The sequence below is a fragment of the Ptychodera flava genome, chromosome 9 (genome assembly GCF_041260155.1).
Source record: "Ptychodera flava strain L36383 chromosome 9, AS_Pfla_20210202, whole genome shotgun sequence".
Lineage (NCBI taxonomy): Eukaryota > Metazoa > Hemichordata > Enteropneusta > Ptychoderidae > Ptychodera > Ptychodera flava.
This window is the reverse complement of record NC_091936.1, coordinates 40,807,303-40,832,020: the sequence shown is the minus strand read 5'-3', so window position 1 is coordinate 40,832,020 and position 24,718 is coordinate 40,807,303. Positions and strand designations below refer to the sequence as shown.

Below are 24,718 nucleotides of genomic sequence, written 5' to 3'. Positions count from 1 at the left end.
TTTGAGGATTGGAAACTGCCACAGAACGCACAAGCTTGTGTGTTCAAACAGTATCCCTGGAGAATCTTGGACGCCCTGTGCATGACAGAAAGCGTAGTGCAGCACTTAAGCCATACATGTACCTGTACTTAAAAAGAGAGGCAGGATTTGGCTTCAAACTGAAATAATAAAGACGCATTAATGTTCATATCAAAGGCTTGAGCAACATGAGAATGAGAGTTTTCATTCTTTATGTCCATGCTTTCTCCTCACTGTCAGTTCTTGATTTATACATGTAGCCACGGAATTATTGAAACATAAATTAAATGGTAACACCTTATCTCATTCATTTGTGTGCAAATGAGCAGAAATAGGCATGGTTACCAAGGACCAAAAATCTAATCTGCATGAGGTTTTTTAAAGTTCAATAAGTTATGCCAATGAAATTAATTTTTTAGCATGTTGTGTTTTTTCTCAAATATTGGATGTTAAACACAGTGTAACTGTTTGTATGTGATAATATTAAATGACTTTTTCTGAAGGAGTAAAAAGTGTAAGATTTTCTGTAAGGGCGAAAAGTTGGCACTAGAGGGCTCCCTTTATCTAAGGAGCAAAATTTCACTGGTTAGCCTACTTTAAGTGTTTTTTAGCCATGTTGTGCAACTCAGGTGCTCAACCTTGTTTGTCATGATGGCTCCCTCTTTTGGTGACCTATTGCCATTGTGTAGTCCTTTCATGGAATCATATCTTTAACAAAATCAAACTTTAGTTTGCATGCTGTTTGGTTAAAATTCTGGTATGTACATAAAGGAGCAAAGACAAGAGTGAGAAAGAGAGATGCGCTTGGGGAAACCCAATAATTACACTCTGACTCTACCACAAAACAGATGCAACAGATGTTTCTTCCCACCAGCATAGTAACAGTGCATTCTTCTTCAGCATCAATCTTTGTCACAGCAATTTTCTAATGATGAATTGGCGTGCTTATGGAATCATATTTTACCAGCATTCTGATGTTGCCAAGCAAGCGGCTAACGGATAACAAATCAAATGGAAAATCTCCTAAAATGAAACTCACTCTTAAAAACCCTCATTAATGAAATATGGTGGATTTTAATTGATCAGATGGTGAAAGCAATTAGTCAATAGTCACTCACTGTTCATCACATTTCAATTTTCTGTTCCCCCTTGGTGATTTCAAGCATGAATGGTTCGTCCGTCTGTGTGTCTATTCGCTTTCCCTCCACTGCCTCAACAGTTAAATTTGATTAATTTGAATATAAAAAGTCGTTAATATGCACTCGATTGTCATGCAGATAGCTGTCATGCAATCTTTCTTTGTATATGCTGTGACAAGGGACCTGATATTGTCTAAAATATGGGGTGTTTGATCATAGAACAAGAGAAGCTATCTTTCACAGAACTCCTGTGATTTTTAATTTGCTTCTCTTCATGTGACTCTAGTTTAATATGCTGAGCTATCTGACTTTACTTCTCACTCAACATGCCAGCTTGAGTTACCCCCTTTCCCATAAAGCAAGGGTTGGAACTTCAGTCTTCCTCCTCACTACCTGCCCCCTTTTTTCCTATCTGTTCCCGGAGACGAGATGCCCCTTGGCAGTATGGTATGTTTAAGGATGGGAGTCTGTTGCCTAGCAACCGAGTGATGTTGTTGAATTGTAGTGTACATGCTCGCAGCAGGTCTTCTCTTAAATTACTTCTTTCTTTGCAACATTCCATGCTGTTGGTTCTGTTTCAAAATCCACTACGATTTCTATGAAAGACGAAATCACATCTTGGAATTACACTGTTGAATTTCTTCTTTTTTAATTGCTATATGCATCAATGAATGATGAGCCCTTTCAGATCTCTCTCTCTCTCTCTCTCTCTCTCTCTCTCTCTCTCTCTCTCTCTCTCTCTCTCTCTCTCTCTCTTCATAATTTGGATTCAACCTCTCCATTGAGCAACTGTGTTGTTGAACAAACTGTCATGTGAAAGGGGTTAAACCAACGATCAGTATGAGAGGGCAACCTCAAAGACATGCAAGGCTGAGGATTAGGAAAGACATTGATAGTCAGTTAGGTCACTTTCTATGCTGGGTGATATGTTGAGTCCTTAGAATCCCTGAGGGATAGGAAAATATATGTGTTATCAATATACTGCATGGTTTCCCCTTGTTGTATTGCAGGTTGAAAAAAATATTTTGCAAAACATAAGGTATGACTTGGGGAAGTAATTATTAATCATTCAAAATGAAAGCATAGACACAAAGAAACTGATATCACAATCGAAATTTCAACCATAAAGATTGTGTCAGGACCGTTTATAGTGATTTGCTTTTCATGTCCATTTGAAGGCCAAGTGCAACTCGCTTGTCATGTACATTGCTGATGTACATTTTGATCTCAGCATATACAATATTCAGAACTGCACCATACAATGTCTACTTTGTGACGGGTCCATGGTCTTGTTCCGTGGAGTTAAGCAGATTATATGGCATCACATTGGTGAAATATGTGAAAAACAGAACGGGTCGAGAACAGAAGGCATAATACGTCATCCGGCACATGTTTTAGTATCACAAGAATATATTGAGTTGGCAATTCTGATCTCAGTCTTTGCTTTGAATCTGATCTTTTGTTGTGTTTTATGGTTTCTTGCTCTCTAGCATCTGAGTGTGAAAAAGTGTAATTTAACAAAAAAAAGGTGTTCTTTGCAGGGCATATAATGGAAAACACTATTACGTTGATTGGATTGGGTGCAGTATGTTCAACTTATATTTTCAATTTCAGATGCAGAAACGGGTCAGGTACTTTCCTCAATTACAGCCATTCAGGCTGTACAGATATGCAATAATCCACCATGCCAGATTAGCCAAAATGGAAATCCACAAATTCAATAAAATGTGAAATTCTTCAGCGACTGAAAAGAGGGGATTTTTGTGTACAAATGATTTCTTGTGTCACAAGTGAAATTAGAATGTGTTGCTTGTGTGAAGATTCAGAAGTGAACGTAGTTGTTTACTTGATAACTTGGGAATGCTCTGAAAATGTTAGGTGATGTAGCAGAGCTGACTGCAAATCTGGAAGTTTTTATCAAACCTGAGATACTGGATACCTATTTTTGAAGCATATTTTTATCTCAGAAGCCTCCACCTCATCAGATTGTCCATGTGTTAGAAGTGTAATCACATTTCCATCAAAAACACAGTCCTTGGAAGCGGCATATAATCATAATGATGATAATATTACACTTCTGAGACACGTACTAAAATTCTGGCACTTGTGCTAATCTGAAGTTTTTATCTCTTGACCATGCACCCAATGTAAAGGTCAGAGGGCAAGATGTTGCCAGGTAGCAAAACTTTATCAGGAGATCATCTGACAACAGCTTTGTGAGCATTTAGCTTTTCCAAGGAATAGACGCAGCGGAAATGTACAGATAGACTGTCATACCAAGATGGAAGAAGCATTTTGAGGCTCTTTGGTCATGACGCTTTCTCCCTTATCTGTGGACATTGAAATTTTACAGTCACGTTGATAATCTACATCACCAATGGTTTGACATTATGTACAGCAAAATGTCACATGTATCTTCCCTTCATTTACTTTTATCCCTATGTACGTATATTGTACTTTTTTTTCCCATGTGTTTTTCTGTTTTTGAAGCTTACTTTTGTAATGGCTTACTTTGTGAGAAAGGCTATCATTGTGTTGTTTATTCTTGGAGAACTGAAAGAGAAAGCATGACTATATGTATTTTTCAAAAACTTTTTGGTGACGGCCTGAGTCTTTACAAATGTACATTGTACGAGCACGGACTTAGATCTCAACACTGCCCATGTAAACCTGTTTCTTTCCATTAACTGCCGACTAAGTGGCCATTTTATCTCCATCACACATCACTATATGATACTTCTATGCAAAGAGTGCCAAGGCTCAAATCATGTTCCAGCCTGTTCACCCCGAATTCCCTGTGAACAGGTCCACACTTGCCATTGATAACAATGGGTTTGGATCAAACCATGCTGGTGAAAGGTAGGGTTAAACCCTATCACTACCACACTTCGGTACATTTGCACTGTTTTCAGTGAATCAGATCTGACCTGACTTTACAAGGAGATGAGGTGAAAGTGTGAAACGTTCTGGCTGAGCAAACGAGAATCAGAGCGTAGAATATAGCCACAGAACATAACATATGGCTGATAAACAGATTCAAAATATCCTGCCTCCTACTGTTTCTATGATTAGACGTCATAGATCATTGCATAGCCCCACTTACAGTCAACATAATCCGTCACAGAAATGTGAAACTGCAATATTTTAACAACTTAAATTCTGAAAGCAGTATTTCATGCTGTTATTCACACAGTTCTGTCGCTGCATATCTTAATTTTTCTGTTCTTCGTAGAACTCAATCGCCCTGATCTGAGCTGAATAAAATTCTGCATGCATGAAATATGTACACCCATGAGGGACTGCTGTGGTGCATATGTACCGTAGCCAAGTTATGACATGCATAACTGTTCCACAATCATAACTTCTATCTACTCCTAGCCATATTTTGGTATGCAATGAGTTTGTGTCACAGCCTATCGTTTATTGGTCTGACAGGCAAAATTGCATGTTGGGATATTGTATAAGGGAAATCACCAACCCATTGCATTATGTTCATTTGGATAATGACTGTTATCGATTCTCCCTGGACATGGTGGGTTTGAACAGGTTGACTGTAAAATACACAATCCATGCCCAAGTGTACTGGTATACGGTGACCAAACTGTCAAGTTTGGTGACTTGTTTTTTGTCTGTTTTATGACGTAATTTGATTTTTATTGTGCATTTGCCATGTGGATCACATGTTTTCTAAAGTGACACTTGTACATCACATATGGTAGCCGACAGAAACCATCAAGAACTTCAAAGACCAAATGTGTATTGTAGCGTTAAGATTGATTTTTTTTCATTTGCGCAATGAAATGCCATTAAGTTGCATGTACTGGGATTCTATACTGAATTTTAACGTGTTGCTTTCTGAAGAAAGGCAACTTGTGTGTGATATGCTGTTAATTTTTTTATGGCAAGATTGAACTTCTTTACAGGAAAGGATATACCGGTAACAATGTACAGTGAAGCTGCTCATCTAGAAATTTGGATTGTTTTTTTGTATCAGGCATGAACACAAATTTCACTTACATGTACAGGATATATAACTCTTTTGTCAAGAAATTTTAAGGAACGATTGTATTCAACATTTAGTTAAAGGAGGTAAAGGGGGTAAAAGGACAAAGTCAACTTCAACAAGCAGAAATCAAAAGAAAATTTCAATTTACTGTTTGATAAGTTCAACTAGATACCATATGCTCATATTCTCAAAGGATCCTTCATTGCTGTAGCTCTGTGGTTGCTGAGGCCATAGTTCACATGCAGTTATGATCTCTTGCATGCAGGCGAGCTATTCGAGACATCGTTTTTTTAATGACATTGATACAGAAGGCAGATAAAGCTTGTCTTGTCGTCAGCTGTATCAATTACCACATTTCATCCTAACCTCTTCATTTGGATGTTGGCAAAGATGGCCAGATAAGACGGTGATTGACCAATCAAAATGCTGAAATGAAGACATGGCTCTTTTGTGGTTTCCATGGAGATGTATACATAAGTGATGATACCATGATCCCAGAATGAGTGATCTAATCTGACTTTCTTGTTAATAGGATCTTCTGGGATTGAATTTGCTGCATCTTAAACTGTCATTTAGTCTCAAGACTAGTTTTTTTGCCTGAAATTGAACACCAGGAGTCTGGTTTCCTGCTGCTTTGTGGGTTTTTTGGCCTTTTCTGGCATTTAGCAGAGAGCAATATCAGCAGATTAACAGGCTTATTCCACAGTCATACACTCTCACACTTACATGCCAATATGCATGAATATACCTCGCTCAAGAGTCATTTGAACTTTCATAATAATTTTATATTTTGTGAAATCCATCCATCCCTGTAAAGTTGTAGAAATATAGTCACTGCACAAATGTAATAAAGTTCTTGAAAGAACAAAATCATTTAACTCTGTATTCCTTATTTGACATGTACTCTTAAAAATCAAGGTGTTCGTGACAGAAGATACCAGCAAATAAAAAAAATTTAACCATATTTCTTTTTGCTCAGCATGTGTACGTACCTATGACAAGAACTGTTATTCAGGAAGGGAAATCTGAGACTTTTAAATTATAGGTTAGATTTAAACGTTTGAAATTGGCCAATCCCCCTTACAGATTTCATAAGTGTGAAGTAGATTAAAGAGGTATTGGGATGTACAGTGGAAATCCAATTACATTTTGTAAGAAATTGGTGGTATGACACCTGCACGACAAGTCAAATTGGTCGATTAGATCCATCATCCATCATTTGCAAAACATTTTCTGGCCACAGAAGTCTACTTGGATGACTCCTCAGAGAGAGATTGGATTCTAATCTTGGTTGACCTCACAACTTGCTATCCACAGCCGCTGGCTATGCCATAGGTGACATGAAACATTAGAATATTATATTGATATCTTTCCCTCACCAAATTGTACCTCAACCATATTGTTCTCTGTCATAAAATTTCACTCGTTTGAGGAAAAAAAAGATTTCCGTAATAGTCACTTTACTAATCAAAACGCTAATTGTCGACTTCAAATTTCATTTTTAGCTACCATAGACTCTAGTCTATAGAAGCAATTGGGATGGATATCCGTCCGGCATCAGTCTGTGTGTATGTATGTATGTGTGTCTTTATGTATGTCCCTTTGAGGGGATGTCTGTCCACTCAAGTATTTTGAGAATTGCAGTCATTATAGCCTTGATATTTGGTCTGTAGATGCATCATGTAACTACGGCGAAAGTTTTTCTCATTTTTTTTGTTGTTTAAATTATGCAAATTGGTTCATAGAAGCCATTTTTGGCCAAATCTTCTTCTTCATAACCGCTGGTCAGACAGCTTTGATATTTGGTATGTAGGACCCTGGGGTGACCTAACTCAGAATTGTTCAAACGCTGATGAAATATACAAGTTTGCATTTTTATGGCAACGTTGTCATTTTTTGGTAAAAAATCATTAAAAAATCCTTTGCAAAACTGCTTGTCAGACAGCTGTGATATTTGGTATACAGGTCCACAGCGTTGACCTTATTGAGATTTGTCCAAATTGTGATCAAATATGCAAATTTGTAATTTTTAGGCAATTGTTGTCATTTTTGGGTCAAAAATCTTCGTATTCGAAAGTTCTTGTCATGAGAGCTTTAATATTTGGTATACATATCCCTAGGGAAAACATAAATGAGATTTCTTCAAATTATGCTAAAATCTGCATGTTTGTATTTTTTAGGCTTTTTTTGTTATTTTTGGTCAATTTTTATCCTTCGAGACCACTGATCAGACAGCTTTGATATACTGCTATGTGTTAAGTGAGTGATTCAAGTGTGTTTTTTGGAAACTGCCAGAGAAGCTGCACAGTCATCAAATGCAGTTATTCAGTAAAACGACTGTACCCAAACTGTCATATTGTTGGAAGATTCTGCATTCAGGAATGGAAACTAGTCATTGCATCTGTTAGCCCTTCTTAGGTTTCATCCAACCTGTCTATCAAGTAAAATCATTCATTTCAGAGTTACCAGTAGGAAAATAAAGTCCTATCACAATTACAGTTGATATTTACCAACAATGTTTTACTGTTTCAAAAAGGCATATATACAAATGCAATGGGACACTCAGCATGGGTCAGATAGAAACTTAAAAGCCATATAATACACAGAATTATATTTTAGACTCCCCTACGGGATATGATACCTATAATCATCTTTATACAAAGCTTTTCTTTCAAGCTGATAATGCTTCTTGTACATTTATTATTTCCTTCAGCCTGGTTATCCCATGCTTTCATCTTTTTTCCATTATGATAAGTCTCTGATTCCCTGACACTTGACTAGATTCAGCTGTGCCAAAATATTGTGACTATGGCAAGCCTTTGTTGTTTTACATTCAGTAGGGTTTTTAAGATATGACATAAAAAGTTTGATCTGACTGTACAACATAAAACCAATTAAAAATTCATGTGCGGAAATCTCGTTTGCACAAGAGTATGACTAATTCCATGCTGTGGGCCATTTAAACCAATCTCATAGACAGTCTATCAAGTTTGCTTGGGCTTCTAGGTTAATGTGAAGAGTTATTTTTCTCTTTCTTTCTCTCTCTTTCTACCTCCATTTGTGATATATATTTATGGTAATAGGAGCCTTGTGGTGATGTAAAAGTCTGTTGTTTATAATGATGTCTGCCAACTTGTCCATGAGTATAAAACTCGGGCACACAGTCCATGTAGCCGACAATGAGATGCAAATGATATGCGGTCAAGGTCTCCTCAACTAACTTTCAGCTGGTTCTTCACTTTCTACTATTTTTATATTATTTTTTACAAAGGCACAGACTTATTCTACCTGCAACTTAAAACTGATAGTGATTTTGTAGCTCATTCTTTACTATTTTTCATCGTTTTTGGTAGCCGGTAACAGACACTTCGTGTTCGTGTCGGCTACATGGACGATCTGCCAAAACTCGGCACCATCTAGACTTGTTGGGCAGGATGCATGTTAGTGGGAATTTGTTTTCTGACACTCAAAATGATATGTTACATCAATTTTAATGCACAAAGACAAAAAATTCTACATGAGAATCTTGGAGATGTTCATAAATCTTTATCAAACTTCCTTAGGATAAGATTTCTTTTGTTTGAAATAGATCAATGTCAGATGAATGTCAATTTTGGTAGTTCAGCCTGTGTGGTCTTTCATTCTTGAAAACAAAGGAAACTGAAGTGTAGTTTTGATAAAATTAATTTCTTAGATAGATGTGTTTATTTTCTGTAGATCAGTGTAGTTTTGATAAAATTAATTTCTTAGATAGATGTGTCTATTTTCTGTAGATCATTTCCCATCTTGGTGATATATACAGTTTTTATTTAGCTCTACTTGTCTACGACATCAAGTTGTCACATGAAAACATCGGAGACACAAGTTTCACGGCATACACTCAACAATTGTGTATTCAGTATTTCTGTGAGGCCTTGGTATATTAAGATACATTTTCCAGGTTCTGGTTGTTGTAACCAGAATTCAGGAAACTGTTTTTCTAAAACTAGCAACAGGTATTCAGTTGTCCAAGGGAGGTTAACAAATGTCAATTGAATAATTTTACAGAAGTAAATGTTCAACTTTTTAGCAATAAGTAGCTGATATGATGGAGTTTGATTAGTTCATCTGTTGCATATTATACCTTATACTGTGTTCTAATAACCTTATAGACAGGTAAAATATTAGATATACATTTATTGTATTCAACATCTGAGTTTTCCCAGCATAATTTTTCCAATCCTTTAGTATTATTGACACCTTGATCTAAAGGGGGATTAAGGTGTTCAAAAGAAATTCTGGAAGCCATTCATTTTTACAGCAAAATCTGTCAGGGAGTGAAAGAAGAAAACCTTGGCATCATCTCACTTTCATAATCTGTCAGTAGCGAAAGATCAAAATTATACAATCCTCTTAGTGTAGTACTTGTAATGATATCAAATTGACATGTAGCGTTGTTGACTTCCATTTCCAGTCATTGAAATGCTGTCAATATTGACCTAACGCTTCTGTATTTCCTCTCCTGTCTATCACATCATTTATCATCGCATCAGACAGTTTATCGGGCCAACCTCCAGCATAATCTCAGCAAGATCATATAATTGATTGCACAGGTTCTGTTGAATGAACAAAGAATGAACAAACAATGAATGTAAACTAAACTAGACTGGCTTGCATGTATGGACATGGTGATTTAATCAGTATATGCTAATGAGTGACAATTTTTCAGACTATATCTCCAACATTCCTAACAATTGGTTTCCCTTTGTTTGTTCACTTCACAGCGTGTCCCAGCACCAGGTGTCATTTCGGGTAAACCCCAACGAGAAGAACATGACAGCATCTGATATTGATGGAGAAGCAGGTTGGCAGTCTTTCAATTCAGTTGAGCTTTATAGCGTGTTGTGCAAAAAAACAAATGACCAGATCCATTGCAACCCCATACTTTCCAGTTCTCCATGACTCTGAAGTCTACCCTCATGAACCTTGACTTATCAAATCTCATCCATTAAAACAATCCTTTTTCTGTTTTTCATTCATCTGATGCAGACATGTCTGTTCTTTTCTCCCCATATATCCCATGATGCTCTGTTTCTCCACACCTGTTGCTATGTATACTTTTGAGCTTAATTTCTCTCACAAAGTCATTTGAAAGCAGTCTTAGCAGCTTCATTTGATGGATTTCTTTAAAAAAAATTGACTTTCCTGCCATCTGGCTCAGATTTTCAATAGCCTTGTGTAAACGTCTTTTGAATATTACTGAAATAATTGGACCATTGATTGAGAGATCATATGTTAATTTGCTATTCACTCCACAGGCGACCCAATAAGTACTACTGAGTTTTTTAGTGTTTTCTCTATCATTTTCTCTTCTTTCTTCATGCTCTGAATGATCGGAATAAATAAAATAAATGGTTTATATAACATAACCTAGCCTCTGTAACTCTTTATTTATTTTACACTCCATTACAAGGACGTATATCTCTCATACACACATGCTGTAATTAATTAGTCAACACAACTAATTATGCTAATCCGTGGACTTATCAGGGATTTTACGGGTTGTTCAACATCGCGAAAGATAGGAATGGTTACTAAAACGGGAAGGTAAGAAGCTCTCCTCAAATGTGTCCAGAAATTACTAAATTGCGGCCAGTCATGACCATTTATCCAAAATCTACTGCAGCCAATGTATTTCGATGGCCGAGGGGAGCCAGCTACACTTATTTCAAACGTTTAAATGGTCGCGAACAGTGCAAACCCTGCCAGTGCCTTGCCTGCAGTTCATGGCATGAGGACGTCCGTAAAGCAGGAAGTCGGAAGTTGAAACCTTTGACCTTTACGTTGTTTATATGTGGGCAAACTTGTAAACATATTTCCCAGGGACAAGCCTGATTTTGACTAGGGTCAAAGTTCGTGTGGTTAAGCGTGGTTCTCTCAATCGGGTGGTGTTGCTAAGGTTTTGTCTGCCCACCGTCCGTGGGTGGAGGGACGGTGGTGTGCCTAATGTCTGCTATGCGTTCTCGATAATTTTGCTGTATTTTTTCTCACAAACATTGGAAATTCGTTTAAGTTTTAAGAAACATTTCGTTCATGTAAGGAAATCATATAGCAACTTAGCAAGTACTTCTTGCGCTGGTGCAAACTCTACGAAATATTATGATTATCAACGATGTTTACCATGATAGTTTACAAGGTTTCTTGTCTAAATTCGCGGAAATCATCAAGAATATCTAAAAAATACTACACGTAATTATGACTACATTTTGTATGTGTAGAGGTGTTGTTTGCCGTTCCGAACGTATGTTCTACACGTACGCGACGTATGGTTATCACTGATCAGCTGACGATGGAACGTAATTACGTGTAACTAAACTTCTCCATAACGATATGTTACCGGCAGACATGGAGATAATAGCGAGTGAATAGAAATGACGGTGACTGGTTTAAAAAATTCACAGTGCTGGTAAAAATTCTCACAGGCTTCTTAACGTAGTGGCCGACATCATCGGTGATGTCAGTTTGTGTTTCGATGTTGCGAGGTCACCGCTCAGGTGACTTTAGAGACGGGCTACACTGAGCCTCGTCAATCGCTTACAAGTACGCCAGAAAAAGAACGGTCTGCGAGTAGCCATGTCGGAAAAAGCTGGAAAAACGGCGATAGCTTGGTGATTTTCGAGCGGATTTCTTGTAGTGGTAGGCTCCTAATAACCATGTTGTCGATGAGTGTTGGCAATTTGGGTGGAAAATATGGACCCAAAGCTAGCCTAACAGTATAAACGAAGTTTTATAGCCGTGCGCCGCTTCTTTCGGGAATTTTGTGCACTAACACTGCATAAGGCACGATTGAAAATCGATGAATTCCGTAGACTAGTAGCGACCATGGAGCTAGAAACTAGCTCTATGTAGCGACCAACTCTCTTTACTATGCGAAAAAAGTAACCGGCGACATTAACTCTTTGACGCCGTACAGTCATTCTAGTCATGAGCTTGGTTGCTACCGTACACCAGAAAAAAACCGACTTTGACGTCAAAGGCCTGTTGCTGGTACGTACTTTGAGACAGAAAATAACGATATGTTACCGGTAGACATGGAGTTAATAGCGAGTGCAGAGAAATGAAGGTGACTGGTTTAAAAAATTCACAGTGCTGGCCAAAATTCTCCAGTGTGTGCTCCTGCTAATGTGTCACCATTGTGCCTTGAATCACGACGCGGTTTGTAAATTATACTTGGTATATACACTCCCAGAAAACGACGACGTGAAACATACATCTATATAATTTTGTTGAAAAACTCATGAAACGGCAACTCCGGCGATCTTTTTCTGCTTGGTCGGTCGATACTTTCTGGGTGGCATTTGTTACATGGAGCAGGACCATGTCTGCTTAGTTATGTTAGAATTTGGCGCTTGGCAACGAAAAGCATGCGCGTTTCCAGTGTTCCTTTCGATCTAACTTCCCGTTTATTTTTGAATAATGAGCAGTGTTTGTTTGCGCATATCATGAATATATAAGCGTCCACTAGGTTTACGGACGTCCTCGGGACACGTTTCCCAAGATCTTCATACCTTCTCCTATTTCATTAACATCACTATCTTTTCGATGTTGACCAACCTCTGATAAGTCCACGGATTAGCATAATTAGTTGTGTTGACTAATCAATTACAGCATGTGTGTATGAGAGATATACGTCCTTGTAATGGAGTGTAAAATGAATAAAGAGTCAAGAGGCTATAGGTTAGGCTATATAGTCATTTATTTTATTTACTACGATCAGTCAGAGCATGAAGAAAAGGAGAGGGGCTGACAGTGACAGAGAAAACTGAGAAAAACTCAATAATAAGCTTATCAATATGTATGGGCCGCCTATGTTCACTCGGTAGTGTAAATTTAGTCAGGTCAAAGTGTCAGCCACCATGTTGGCCTAGAAATACACTAAAACAAGAGCTGCAATGATTTGGCAATAGTCCTTTAAGCATAGCAGACGATCTTATTACTCAATATGCAAATATTTCAAACTATGAATCAGAGGCTGTTGACAAAGCTATATAAGACTAGCTGTGTATATCCAGGAGTGATACTGCCATAAACACTTTTGAAAATGACAAACAGGTATTGTTTTCAACAATATAAATAAGGTATATCTGCCAGCATCTCAAGATGTTGCCAGCATAATCAATATGATTGTTCCTAAGACCCAACACTTGCTACCATACAGTGGTTGTCCTTGAGAGCTTTCTCTACAACTACAAGATTTTGGGAAACCAATTTCCATTTTTTCTCAAAAGCATGAAAGCTTCACATGAACCGTCTGAATATAAATAAACCATTAAGCCAGTATGGCAGATGTTCTATGACTCAATATGCAAATATTTGGATCTATTGTTTGTAATGATGAAATGTTGATCATTACAGATGCACATTACAGTGTAGAAAATATTAGGCCAGCTTAGCAGGTGATCTCCTAGCAATATGCAAATATTTCAAACTATGGTTTGTAAAGGTCAGTGATTGAAGATGAATATTACAGCACACAAAGCTAAACCAGAAATACATCCATGTGGGAGGATTACTAGAAAAAGAAAATCATGAGAAAGATAAAGCGTGCCAGATCAAATGACAAATGCAAAAATTCATATAGCCAACATTTACAGAATTATTGCCAGACAGGGATCTTTTTATGCATAAAACAAGAATGTTTCAAATGGAAAAAAGAAGGATCAGGATACTTTGGTATGTCAAAGAAATGAGAAAGAGATGATTTTGTCTTGTAAGGTTTTGCTTAGATACGTCAACTATTCCTGTCAGCCACTGCTCCATGCAACAACAATATTACAGATTGCAGACATCCTTTTGCCTTCTGCTTATGAGCAAACTTTCCTATTGCTATTCAGTGTTCTCCCTGGGATATTCTTATAGAGTGGTGGCTAATTTGCATAACAATAGAACAAATTGTTATGGTACTGAAGGAGTTTCTATTGTTTTCCAAAAATTTTAGAGTAGTGACCACTACTCTAAAATTGCTCCAGCAAGAACACTGCTATCTGGAAATTCAAATGTCATCATGACAACATGAAAAATGTGTAGTTTTACTTTCAGTTTAAGTCGCTCATGTTGTGTCAATTGTTCACTCGCAAGTGTGAAATTTCAAGTGTTATTCTGTGCATGTAGTTCTGTGGGCACTGATGATTGCTAAAGATCCATTTGTACATTCACCTTTTTTTCCAAGGACAATTTCCTTTTTCATGTAGGATGTCCTATATTTAGTGTGGTCGACAGAGTGCTTAAAGGTCTGTGATAGATGTCTGCTTTGAAACAGCGTTTTCTCCAAAGACAAAAACATCTGAATTATTCAGTGGTTCCAGTCCTTCCCCTTCCACTCGGCATGAAAAGAGTTTTCGTTGAGTTCTGAATCCTAACAGAGACCTGAGGTGGTTTTGGTATAATTACAGCAGCAAAGGCAATCATAAAATAGACAGTTGAATAATTGATGGTATGATCAATTCTTTTCAGAAAAACCCCAATGCATTTTAGGGAGTCAGTCTATTTTCTTGTCTCATGTGTCCATCGCCAAGCTTATTCAGTTTATGTGTCAGAAGTCAATGGTTGCAACACCCAAAGAATTGACTATTGAATTGCTGTCCAGCCTTCCATCTGATTCAGTAATTTGTTTTGTTTTCTGTTCATTGCTCCCTGTCAACATTATCTCAGATCAACATGATAATTTCAATGGCGGCTGTGAAAAAGAAGCCGTCAGTGATGTTTCTGCAACTGTGAAATGGATAGTCATAAAAATCAGGAGAAAATTAACCCCGAAAGGTCATCAGCACTTTTTTTAGCCAATCTACATGCTCTAAGGAACATGTAACCAGATTGTTTTAGTATTGATAGCTAGATGCTAAAAAAGTCTTCCTCAATGCTAAAATGAAAAATTATCTCTGTTCCATCATAAATTACCTGTTTTTTAAAGTGAACATTTTCATGAGCATGTTGAATCAGAGTCTGCTGTTTAAGTAAAATAAGGCATACCAGGTTTCCAAGTGAAACTCAAAGTACCGACAGAGGGTAGAATTGATGATGAAATTGTGCAGAAACTAACATGTGCCACTAGCAGTGCTTTTGCTCATAAATCTCTCTTGTCCAGGCCTGTTTGAAAATCCACAAACAAACTCCAACAGAATCACGTCTATCATTTTTGCAACGAAAGGCGCCTCATGATTTATTAATTTAATCGAAACTGGTGTATTTCGCCTTGAATGGCAAATACCGCTTTTAGCATTTCAAACACTCGGGGAATGACAAGTACATGTACATGGATGCTGTGTGACTTTAACCTGAGCTTGAACACAAGACAGCTGTTAATTACAGTTTTCTGAACATTATGTCTCTTTTTCAGGCGGAATGATGCAGTCTTTTACCTTCATTTCAGTAAACAGAATCACTGCCTGCAGTAGCAGGTTGCATGGAAAAATAGATCCATAATTTTACACTCCATGCATGAACATGCTTTAGTACCGACAATTTATCACATGCCCTTTTCCTCATGAGTAATTCTGAGTGAACTGTCACTGTGCTTTTATGAACGGCAGCAAATTTGCCAGCAAATCTTCGATAAAATGTTCTTGAGGAGGGGAAAAGTCCATTCTGCACACTTGCATGCTTTCTTCAAGATTTCAAAATTCATGTTTAATTTCTTGATTGATGTTGCCGACTCCAACAGAGCCATACATCTTCCATTTGCAAATGTGAAGGGGCATTCTGTTCCATATGCAAAAAAAAAGCTCTCATATATGTATTTTTGTGGGAACTACAAAGATGCTATTTTTGTGGCTTGCTTTTCCCTCTGGCAATATTATATTCTCCTTTTACAGATTGTACAGGTAGTATCTGCAAAATCAAGGTACTGCCGCAGAACAAAAGTAGATCCCTGCACGAGATTTTCCCCGAAATCCTACTTTGTCATATTTTCTCAGTGCAGTACTGACAAATTACAAAATTCACTGGCCAGCAAATAGGGTGTCATGGTTTCTGTGAGGAGCACGACAAAACAACCTACTCTGGACAGACATCTTATATACAGAATAATTTGACATGGAAATTTAAATGCAACAATCATACAGTATGTAAACTATTGATTGGGTTTCGGCATGTACCCATGTATGCCCATGAATAAGATGGGCATCACTGGAATATTATCATTGTCATCTTGACTTGAATTCAAAAAGATTACATGATGAGCATGGAGTTAATGTCCTTTTAGAATCACAATCGAGTACAATGTACGGTACTTTTTAGAGTTCAGTCGATGTCACTCTGACATTCAAACATCAACCTCACCCTCATTTACCAAAGTCAATTCTGATTGGTTGATTTCTTTTTTTAGCTCATATTTGCATACATATGGAAGTGCATAGGGATGCTGCGATATCAGTGCTGTCATTTCTTGACACTAAGTTACAAAATTGAAATCTATTTGACATGTCACATTCATTGGAACACTGTTGTTTTCAGCTGTTTTAACAATTGAAAAGGTTTATTAAAAGTTTGTTTTGTGTCAAAGGTGCACGTTATTTTTCACTTGGTAGACAAGAACACATGCTACTTGCTTTGCATGTTGTGGTCTAGCCATAAGGATGGTACTTCAGATATCAAATTTTGCATTTAATAATGTTGTGAAAGGTCTGTCAGATTTATTAGGGTCAAGTTGCAATTATTCTTTCATGCAGTAATATTTTGACAACCAACCATGCAAGATTTATCCAATTTATACTGGTACTCTATAAATGAAAAGCCTGTCCACGTCCTTTGATTTGTATTCCGTACTTTTACCCGGCTCTAACGAAAACATGAGACTTGAAAAATGAGGAGAGGTATGTTAATTAGGATATTGATTGCGTATAATTACTTCACTGATGTGAAAGTGAAAAGAAGAAACCAAATATTTGGTCATGGGTTGTCAAGGATATTAAAGTGAAAGTTATTGTACTTGATGTAGTCTTGGGTGATGCTGTCATGTCTAGTGCGGATGAGGAATTAAGGCAAAGAGCGGAAAATTTATTAATTGTTACAATTATAGGTTGGTCTCTCAGACTGCCCATACTGTGCTAACTGTGATTTCCTCCATAGAGCTTTTACTGTAATGAACCTGTAAGTAATGAGACTCAAGAAGTCTAAAACCCAGCTATTCAACCCTGTTGAGATGAGAAATATATTTCACTCTTCTATCATTATGGTGTCAAAGTAGCTGTTTTTTCACCTTATCTGCATTGATTGTGTGTTATTTGAGAGTTAGTCTCAAAACCCTGAAACATACTGATAAAGGAGTTGACAAAGTACACCTTCTACCCTGTTTGGTTCATATTGATCAAACTTTGAAACAAGCTGATGGAGGAGTTGACAAATTTACAAATGAAAGCAAAAAAAAAAGTGATGATATAATTTCTAATATCTAAAGAAATTCAGCTACAGCAGATAAGGAGAGAGCCACTACTAAACTAGCAAATTGCACAGTACAACAAGGGTGTAGCAAGACTTAATACTCATCTTAAACCGGCATAAATGTCATTTTAATGGTTCTACTCCAAAGTAATAAGGACATAATGTGTTCAACAGACTTGGTACGCCCAAATGGTCACATGGTTGCAGTACAAATAAACTCTAGTGTACAAACGCATATGGAAATACAGATATTTCTCTGTGCTTTTGTGCACCTGGTTTCATTTGTACCCTGGCCCATTCAAATTCAGTGTTTAACTAATCGGGTGGTTGGTTTTAACAAACTAGTGATTTCTCACAGTCACCTTTATTTCTTGACTAGACTTAGAAAATATAAAATTATGATGTATGAGTTTGACTAAAGGTTGCATCAAGTACTGATTTTGAAGAGTTTGTGAAACACTGGCATCTAATTCTCTATCTGTTGTTGTAAACTTTATCATCCAACTTTGGTCCTATTCTGCAACCATCTGATTAGCATCAGCATTTTGGGGGACACACATGTACATGCACGTACAGAAAGATAGTAGTGAAGGATTTTTACCTGTTTGAAAAGGGGATACCAGTCTGCGTGCCATTGTGAAAGGGTGAAAAAAATTCTCTCAAGGAAAACATGACCATGCAAGTATCTCTAAGAACTGAAGATATATTAGGAGCTTGCCTCCTTAAAAGTTCAAGTGACCGTGCTGAAAGTCGTTTCCTGTAGAGGCCGTGTAAAGACCTTATTAAAAGAGTCCATCTACCTTCCGCGTAGGAAATCTGTACACTCCAACGAGAAGTGGGTTGTGTTAGTTTATGGAAGTGTCAAAGTCAATATAATGGTAGGGGAAACACAGGAAGTTGTTCTGAGTTACGGGTTTCGTCAAAATTGCGATTCTTAATATGAGGATAATGGCTTCCCCTCGTCCATCAAAATAGTTTGCCTCGCACATCACATTGATTTATTACCTCAATTTGTTCCCCGAATGCCATTCAATCAAGTGAAATACTGGACAAGCAAACTTAAAATATTGGACAAGGCAAAATAAAATATGGCCAGTGTCTCTCCACTAATGGCATTTGAACATCTGAAGTTAGATATGATAGGCGAAGAGTGCCAAAAACAGACATTAATGAACAAACATTCATGAAGTAATTTCGATATTGTGCTTTCTAAATATACATTATTCCCCATTAGCTGTACACAAGACATGTCCCTCTTCTGTACAGATGAGATTTAATGCTGCACTCCCGTTTTCCTTTTTAGAAGTTCAACTTTACCATATTAAACAATGGGTTCAGACCAAACCATTGTGGTGAAAGGATTAATATAACAAAAAGAAATATTTCATACATGGAATATCATGTATGAAATATTTTTTGATAGCCCTTTAGAACAATACAATGTCTCCATTTTTTATCAAAATCTTGATATTTCCTTTCAGAAGAGAGCATCTACCACATTGTAAACTTGAACCCAAAATCTCCCAACACTTGCTGTAAGCGTTATACTGAATTATTCGTTGTCATGACAGTGATGAGTTTTGTAAACTCCTCGCTGTTAATCAGAATGATATATTTTTATTAAAAGTTTTCAAGGTGATGTGGGAGATGTGTATCACATGCTTTGCATTCTCATCGCGGTATTTGTAGATATTCAGGAAATTTGTGTGGGTTACTTTGGTGACGTCACCATACTTAGCTTACCTTCTAGACCCCATCATTAGTGTGGAAATTAGATTTCCTGCTCCTTTCATGGTAAAACCGAAGCAAAGCTCAAAAAACAGACAAGATGCGCCAGTGACAAGATTTTGATCAAATCAATCGTATCAAGTTATTACCATCAAATTTCCTGCTAAGTAAGGCGAGGTGTTAATTTTCATTGTCTCGCATTCTATGATGTGTATCATCCGGTCAGATACAGTAAATCACCGCTTGAGATGTACCAAGCTCATGTGACAGTAATTGTGGCTGATTGAAATCAAGATCGTGCTCGACTTCAAATTAAATATTCAAGTCTACAGGCGATGATGAAGTCATAGGACTTTTAATTACACGGTGTTTGTCTCGTGTATCATATTTCCGTCGTTCAGAAGTGCTTTCCTGTAACTTCAGACCCCTAGCATCTTGGCCCAAAGTGTTCGGAAACATGCCTGTGTCGTAAAAAATTAGAAAACTGCAAGAAGGATATTTTTTCCTTTGTTCATCCTAACAGTTTGTCGGTGTACAATTTATATCCACAAGTTTCTTTTGAAAAGTTAACTTTTGCATGAAAGATCAAAAGTTCAATGCGAAAGCATTGGTTGAGTTTGCATTCAGTAGAATAAAATGAAAATGTGCAAGAGAAAATGGTGCAACAGTGCTGTTTGTGGTCACAGGGTTGTTAATATAGCTATACGCGCGCGGCATTGCTGCTTGAAATGTGGACACATTTTGTCAGAGTTGCATGCGTAGGTGTTTCTTATAGCTTGTAGTCTTAGCCATAAATGTGTCGTTTTGTATTCATTGTTACTCTTACAGTCGCCTACTAAGTGGTATTTTTTTCATTCTTGCTTGCATAATTTTGGAAAGTCGTACTCTAAAAATATGGACAAATATCAATTTTTGCATATTAAATAGAAAACAATGACGTCAACGCCATCAGCCCTGTTTGATATTAGAGTTCAGCCAGGATTATGATGTTGCTCGCATTATATCCTCTGAGAAGCTACTCTATCTTAAAATTTTAAGTTTGTGCACAGCAGAAAATGTGAGATTTTCATAAAAAATTGCAAGTATTCTGCCCCAGAGATGATGAAGGGAGGGTAAAATGTAATTTGATGCTCTTTCCCCTTGCAAGAATTGTGTCTAAATTTCAAAAAAGTCACGAAGAGCTGCTGCATTGTGCATAATTTAACATACCGTACTTCGAAAAATTAGGTTTTTCCAGTGAAACCTTAAAATTGCATAAAATGTACGACACCTTGAGCGACAGAAACAGAAAAATGTTACACGTGTACACCAAGTCTCCCTGCATTGCCAATATTTCACCTGTTCTTTGAAAAATGTACCTCGCAGTTTTGCAAAATATTTCAGTGAGAGGAAAAGATTTGGATTCACTCTAAGATGAAAATGAAGGACTTTCAACTCTGCAATAGATATTAGATAAGTCATCTAGTTGAAAGTATTTTTCAGAATAAACGAAAAATTTACAGTCTGACCTGCATTTTGCATCTGATGACTTTGCCATTCCTTGAAAGCAACATGTGATTCACCTGGATGATATCTTTTTCCTCATAATAAATTCTGGTTCATTGCGAGATTTTGCAACACAGACACTTTACTTAATATTATCCTGATATTACTGTTTATTATTACAAAGCATTATGATAACTGTTTATGTAGTGAGATTTTATCTTTTATACCTGTGCCAAGCGATCCTTATTTATTTTGATTAATACATAAAAACACAAGTAACGTCTGCTCAGAGTGACAAGTTATAACATTTAGTGTGAACATATTTGGTGTTTAAATGCTCTTTTACATCCTAAAGAGAGACGGTGTGAATTTTAAATATATGTTGGGTCTGATTTCATACTTTAGGTATGCTGCTACTGTTTTAAAAGTGACAGTATCATATAATCAAACATTCATGTAATGGTAACTTTGTTCAGTATGTTTACATTGGTTGGACACTGGAAAGATGAGCTGTTTCCTTAATTTGGTCGAGTATTTCCAGTACAATATGGTCTCATTCATGAAAGGGGACACACTAATTATAGTCTTTCATTTCACCTTTATTCTATCATGATTACAAAATACCTACGGTAGTATTTGAAACATGACCTTCATGGACTATTTTGTTTTGCTCTCACGGTCGAAATACTCTTGTCATTCAGGACAGACAGTTGACCATGTCCATTTCTTGATATCGTAGTAAATTTTGTCCAATTTTCTGATCACACTTGCCTGCAGTACATGTACATCAGTTGCTTCAGTAAAACCTGCACTGTCAGATATCTGTAGCTGAGGATTACAAGCGCATCATGCTGCGTGTCATATCGTCTGAATCTGAAAAAGACCATAAATCCACTAAAAAATGTAATTATAATCGTAGAAATGTAATCAGCTTACGTCGTAATTATGAAAGTAACACAAAAAATACCTGAGAGGTATGATTTAGAATTTTGGAGCATTCATACACTCAGAGGATTTGAATCGCGCACTGAATATGTTTTCCAGTGGTGATTATAACATTTTAATATGCTGCAGTTTTTGGAAAATAAATCAGTGTGAAAAAAGAGCAATCCAAGCACCCTGAAGGAAGATGTGGCATTTTAATTTCTATCCTATATATGAAATATCTGCAACATCCTTTGGGTTTGACAAAACATTGTGTACCATGTAATTTTTTATCTTAATTTAGGAAAAGGGATGTAATATGTCCTCTGCAGGTTGTCTGAACGGTCCTTTCAATTGCGGACAGACCATAATCCAACCATTCCAAGGGAAATATTTGTTCAGATATTGGAAAGTCTATTGTTCAGCTGAGCCAATAGTTCTGCTGTAATACCTTGCAATGTGTATGTTGAAATATTATTATCAAAGAAGACACAAGCCCAAACCATGGGTGGCCATTGGATGACCTCATAGAAAATTGTTCGGCTTAGTGTTGTTGCATATGGTGCCCATTTTGTGGCCATTGAAATTCAAATAAGTTGTGCATGAATGGCGTGTATACTATATGCCAGAATTCTTGTTTTCAACAACAGGCGCCAGCTCTACAGTGCATTTTGTATTGTCCCTCTGTACTGAAATGTCTGTATGCAAGGAGTTATACAGTGTAATGTTTTGACAAATAAACCGTTTTTGTCTTTTATACAAATCAGGGCAAATGTACAAGCTTTAGCGGCACCAGCAGATTGAGCCATATGAGGGCTTTTTACTCTACCATATTGCAATAGCATGAAATTAAACAACACAATATCAGCAATATGACAGTTCCATACTTTGAACATAAATTTCCTGAATGTAGGGAGGCCAGCAGGTTGCCCAGGACGTGCTGAATTGACACTCAATCACCAGTGACTTAGTCATGTTCAAACTTGAAAAACATCGATAACGGGAAAGAAAATTGTGGAAAAAATACATGAGGCTAAAAATTAAAAATGCAGCTATTCTCTCATATGTTTTTTATTTCTTTATATGAACTACTTACTTTTTGAATAAACTGCAAAATTGAGCTAGAAACAGTACCGGGAACGGCGATCTGAAACATGGCAGCACCTAATATTTACATCGCTGATTTTGAAACGCATTTTTGAAGGTGAGCCAATCAAAACATCCCGTACATCGAATACTCATTGAAAGCCCAGATCTCGCTCTTTCTCGTGATATGAGGTTCTTCACCAACATAGGGCAGTGTATATGACAAAATCCAAGACAAAAAATTGAGAGCGATTTTTCCGAGACCTAACCCGACCAACTCTCAGTGAAACGTCCTCTAGTACGCAGTTTATCATTATTTCTTTTGAATTTTTGCTAGAAAAATGAGAAATTTTGAACAGCTCACGTATTTATTGACGGAGATATTGACCACGCTTCACAGTAAGTGAGGCTACCCACAATTCTCCATGATCCGTACACACGGAGATCACTCATTGAACTGGAGCAAATTTCTTCTGTACACAGAACAGCTCGGTCCATATATCAAAATTCTGGGACCATAGTTTTGATAATCATAATTCTCTAATTTCTCACAGTGAATAATGAGAAGATCAATCCCTTTTGCGCAGAGGAGATAGCAATTTTGTGATTTTGTCGACATAGATTTTTGACAGCCATACACAATATTTTCAAGGAAACTAAGGGAATAAGTTGCATCTGTGTTGGCAAAAGAAAGGGTATTGATTTTTTTAAATGTTTGTAACAAAGGAAATTTGCATGTCTGACAGGTGGTATGATGAGACCATCTTAGTTGCTGATAACTTTACCATGACAAGTATGCAATTTTTAGCACCTCCAAACATCGACTTCTCATTCAATTTACTCCTGAATTTTAAAGATGATCAATAATTTGGAACATAGTTTTAACCAATAATCCTTAAATTAAATTCTAAGTTTCAAATTGTTCAGAAACTGATAAAATTGAAGAAGCCTTTACCAAATAATGTCAAAACTCCACATGGCCCCAGTGGTGATGTTTTGAAAGCCTTTATTTGGATAAAATACTTTTTGTAGGTAGTTTTAATGCAGTAGAGCTATTCAAAAGTGTCATCAGCTTAAAAGACCTTCAATTTGATATATCACTTATGCCATTTGAGCTTAATATTTTCATTTAGTCATTTCTCGTTAAGTGTCGTTAATCCGTTGCCATGGATAAATCCAATATGGCCACCCTCGTAATCGCGTAATTTTAGGATACATTTGTGTGTGCCATTGAAATCTATCTCCATGCCAAATTTGGTACAAAAAGATGTTTTATTAACAAAGTTACAGCAAATTTACTGTAAATTTCAGCTAAAACTCCTTCATTTTTGTCCCATTGTTCCCATTGTTATTATATGTATTGTCATTCTACAGAAAGAGTAAAAGTGAATGTTTTAAAAAGCTATAAAATTGTAACCGTTCATCCAATTTCGAAAATTAAAAAATGTTTAGCTTCTCTCATTGAAATCTAAAAAACTACATTAATTAAAATACAGATTGAACATTTCAAAATTTCAGTTGGCCTCCCTACTGAATGTAAGTCCGACTACAAGGTATCAAACCCTACAGCTGGACCAGAGGATCTCATTGAATGATCTCATATTTGCTGACGTCTTTCCAAATCGTAGGGTACACACTGCTTATTATTCGTTTTGAAATACTTTAAACAGAGATGAATAATTTGTGTTTTTAGTTGACACGTATTATTTCAACCCCAGCTGTCACATCCTGATGTGGTAGAGGTCATGACCTCAAACTTTAACCTGTTTGAGCTTGAAAAAACACTATGTCGATGTTCCAAGCTACCTTCACGATACATTTTTCAAAAGAATAAGTTTTTGATCCGTTTCTTATTCTCAAAATGCATTCTGTAAAGATAGTTGAGAAGCTGTAAAACAAGATTATGAATTCAGCA

At 36.8% G+C, this 24,718-nt stretch overlaps 1 protein-coding gene across 1 annotated transcript in view; it reads left to right on the top strand.

Annotated features, from left to right (window-relative positions):
• LOC139141030 (receptor-type tyrosine-protein phosphatase N2-like) overlaps positions 1-24,718 on the top strand; it is a 260,917-nt gene that overhangs the window by 139,636 nt on the left and 96,563 nt on the right. Inside the window, exon 9 of the mRNA XM_070710596.1 lies at positions 9,927-10,006. Within this exon, the coding sequence (XP_070566697.1) occupies positions 9,927-10,006 (80 nt within the window). The remainder of the gene's footprint in view (positions 1-9,926; positions 10,007-24,718) is intronic.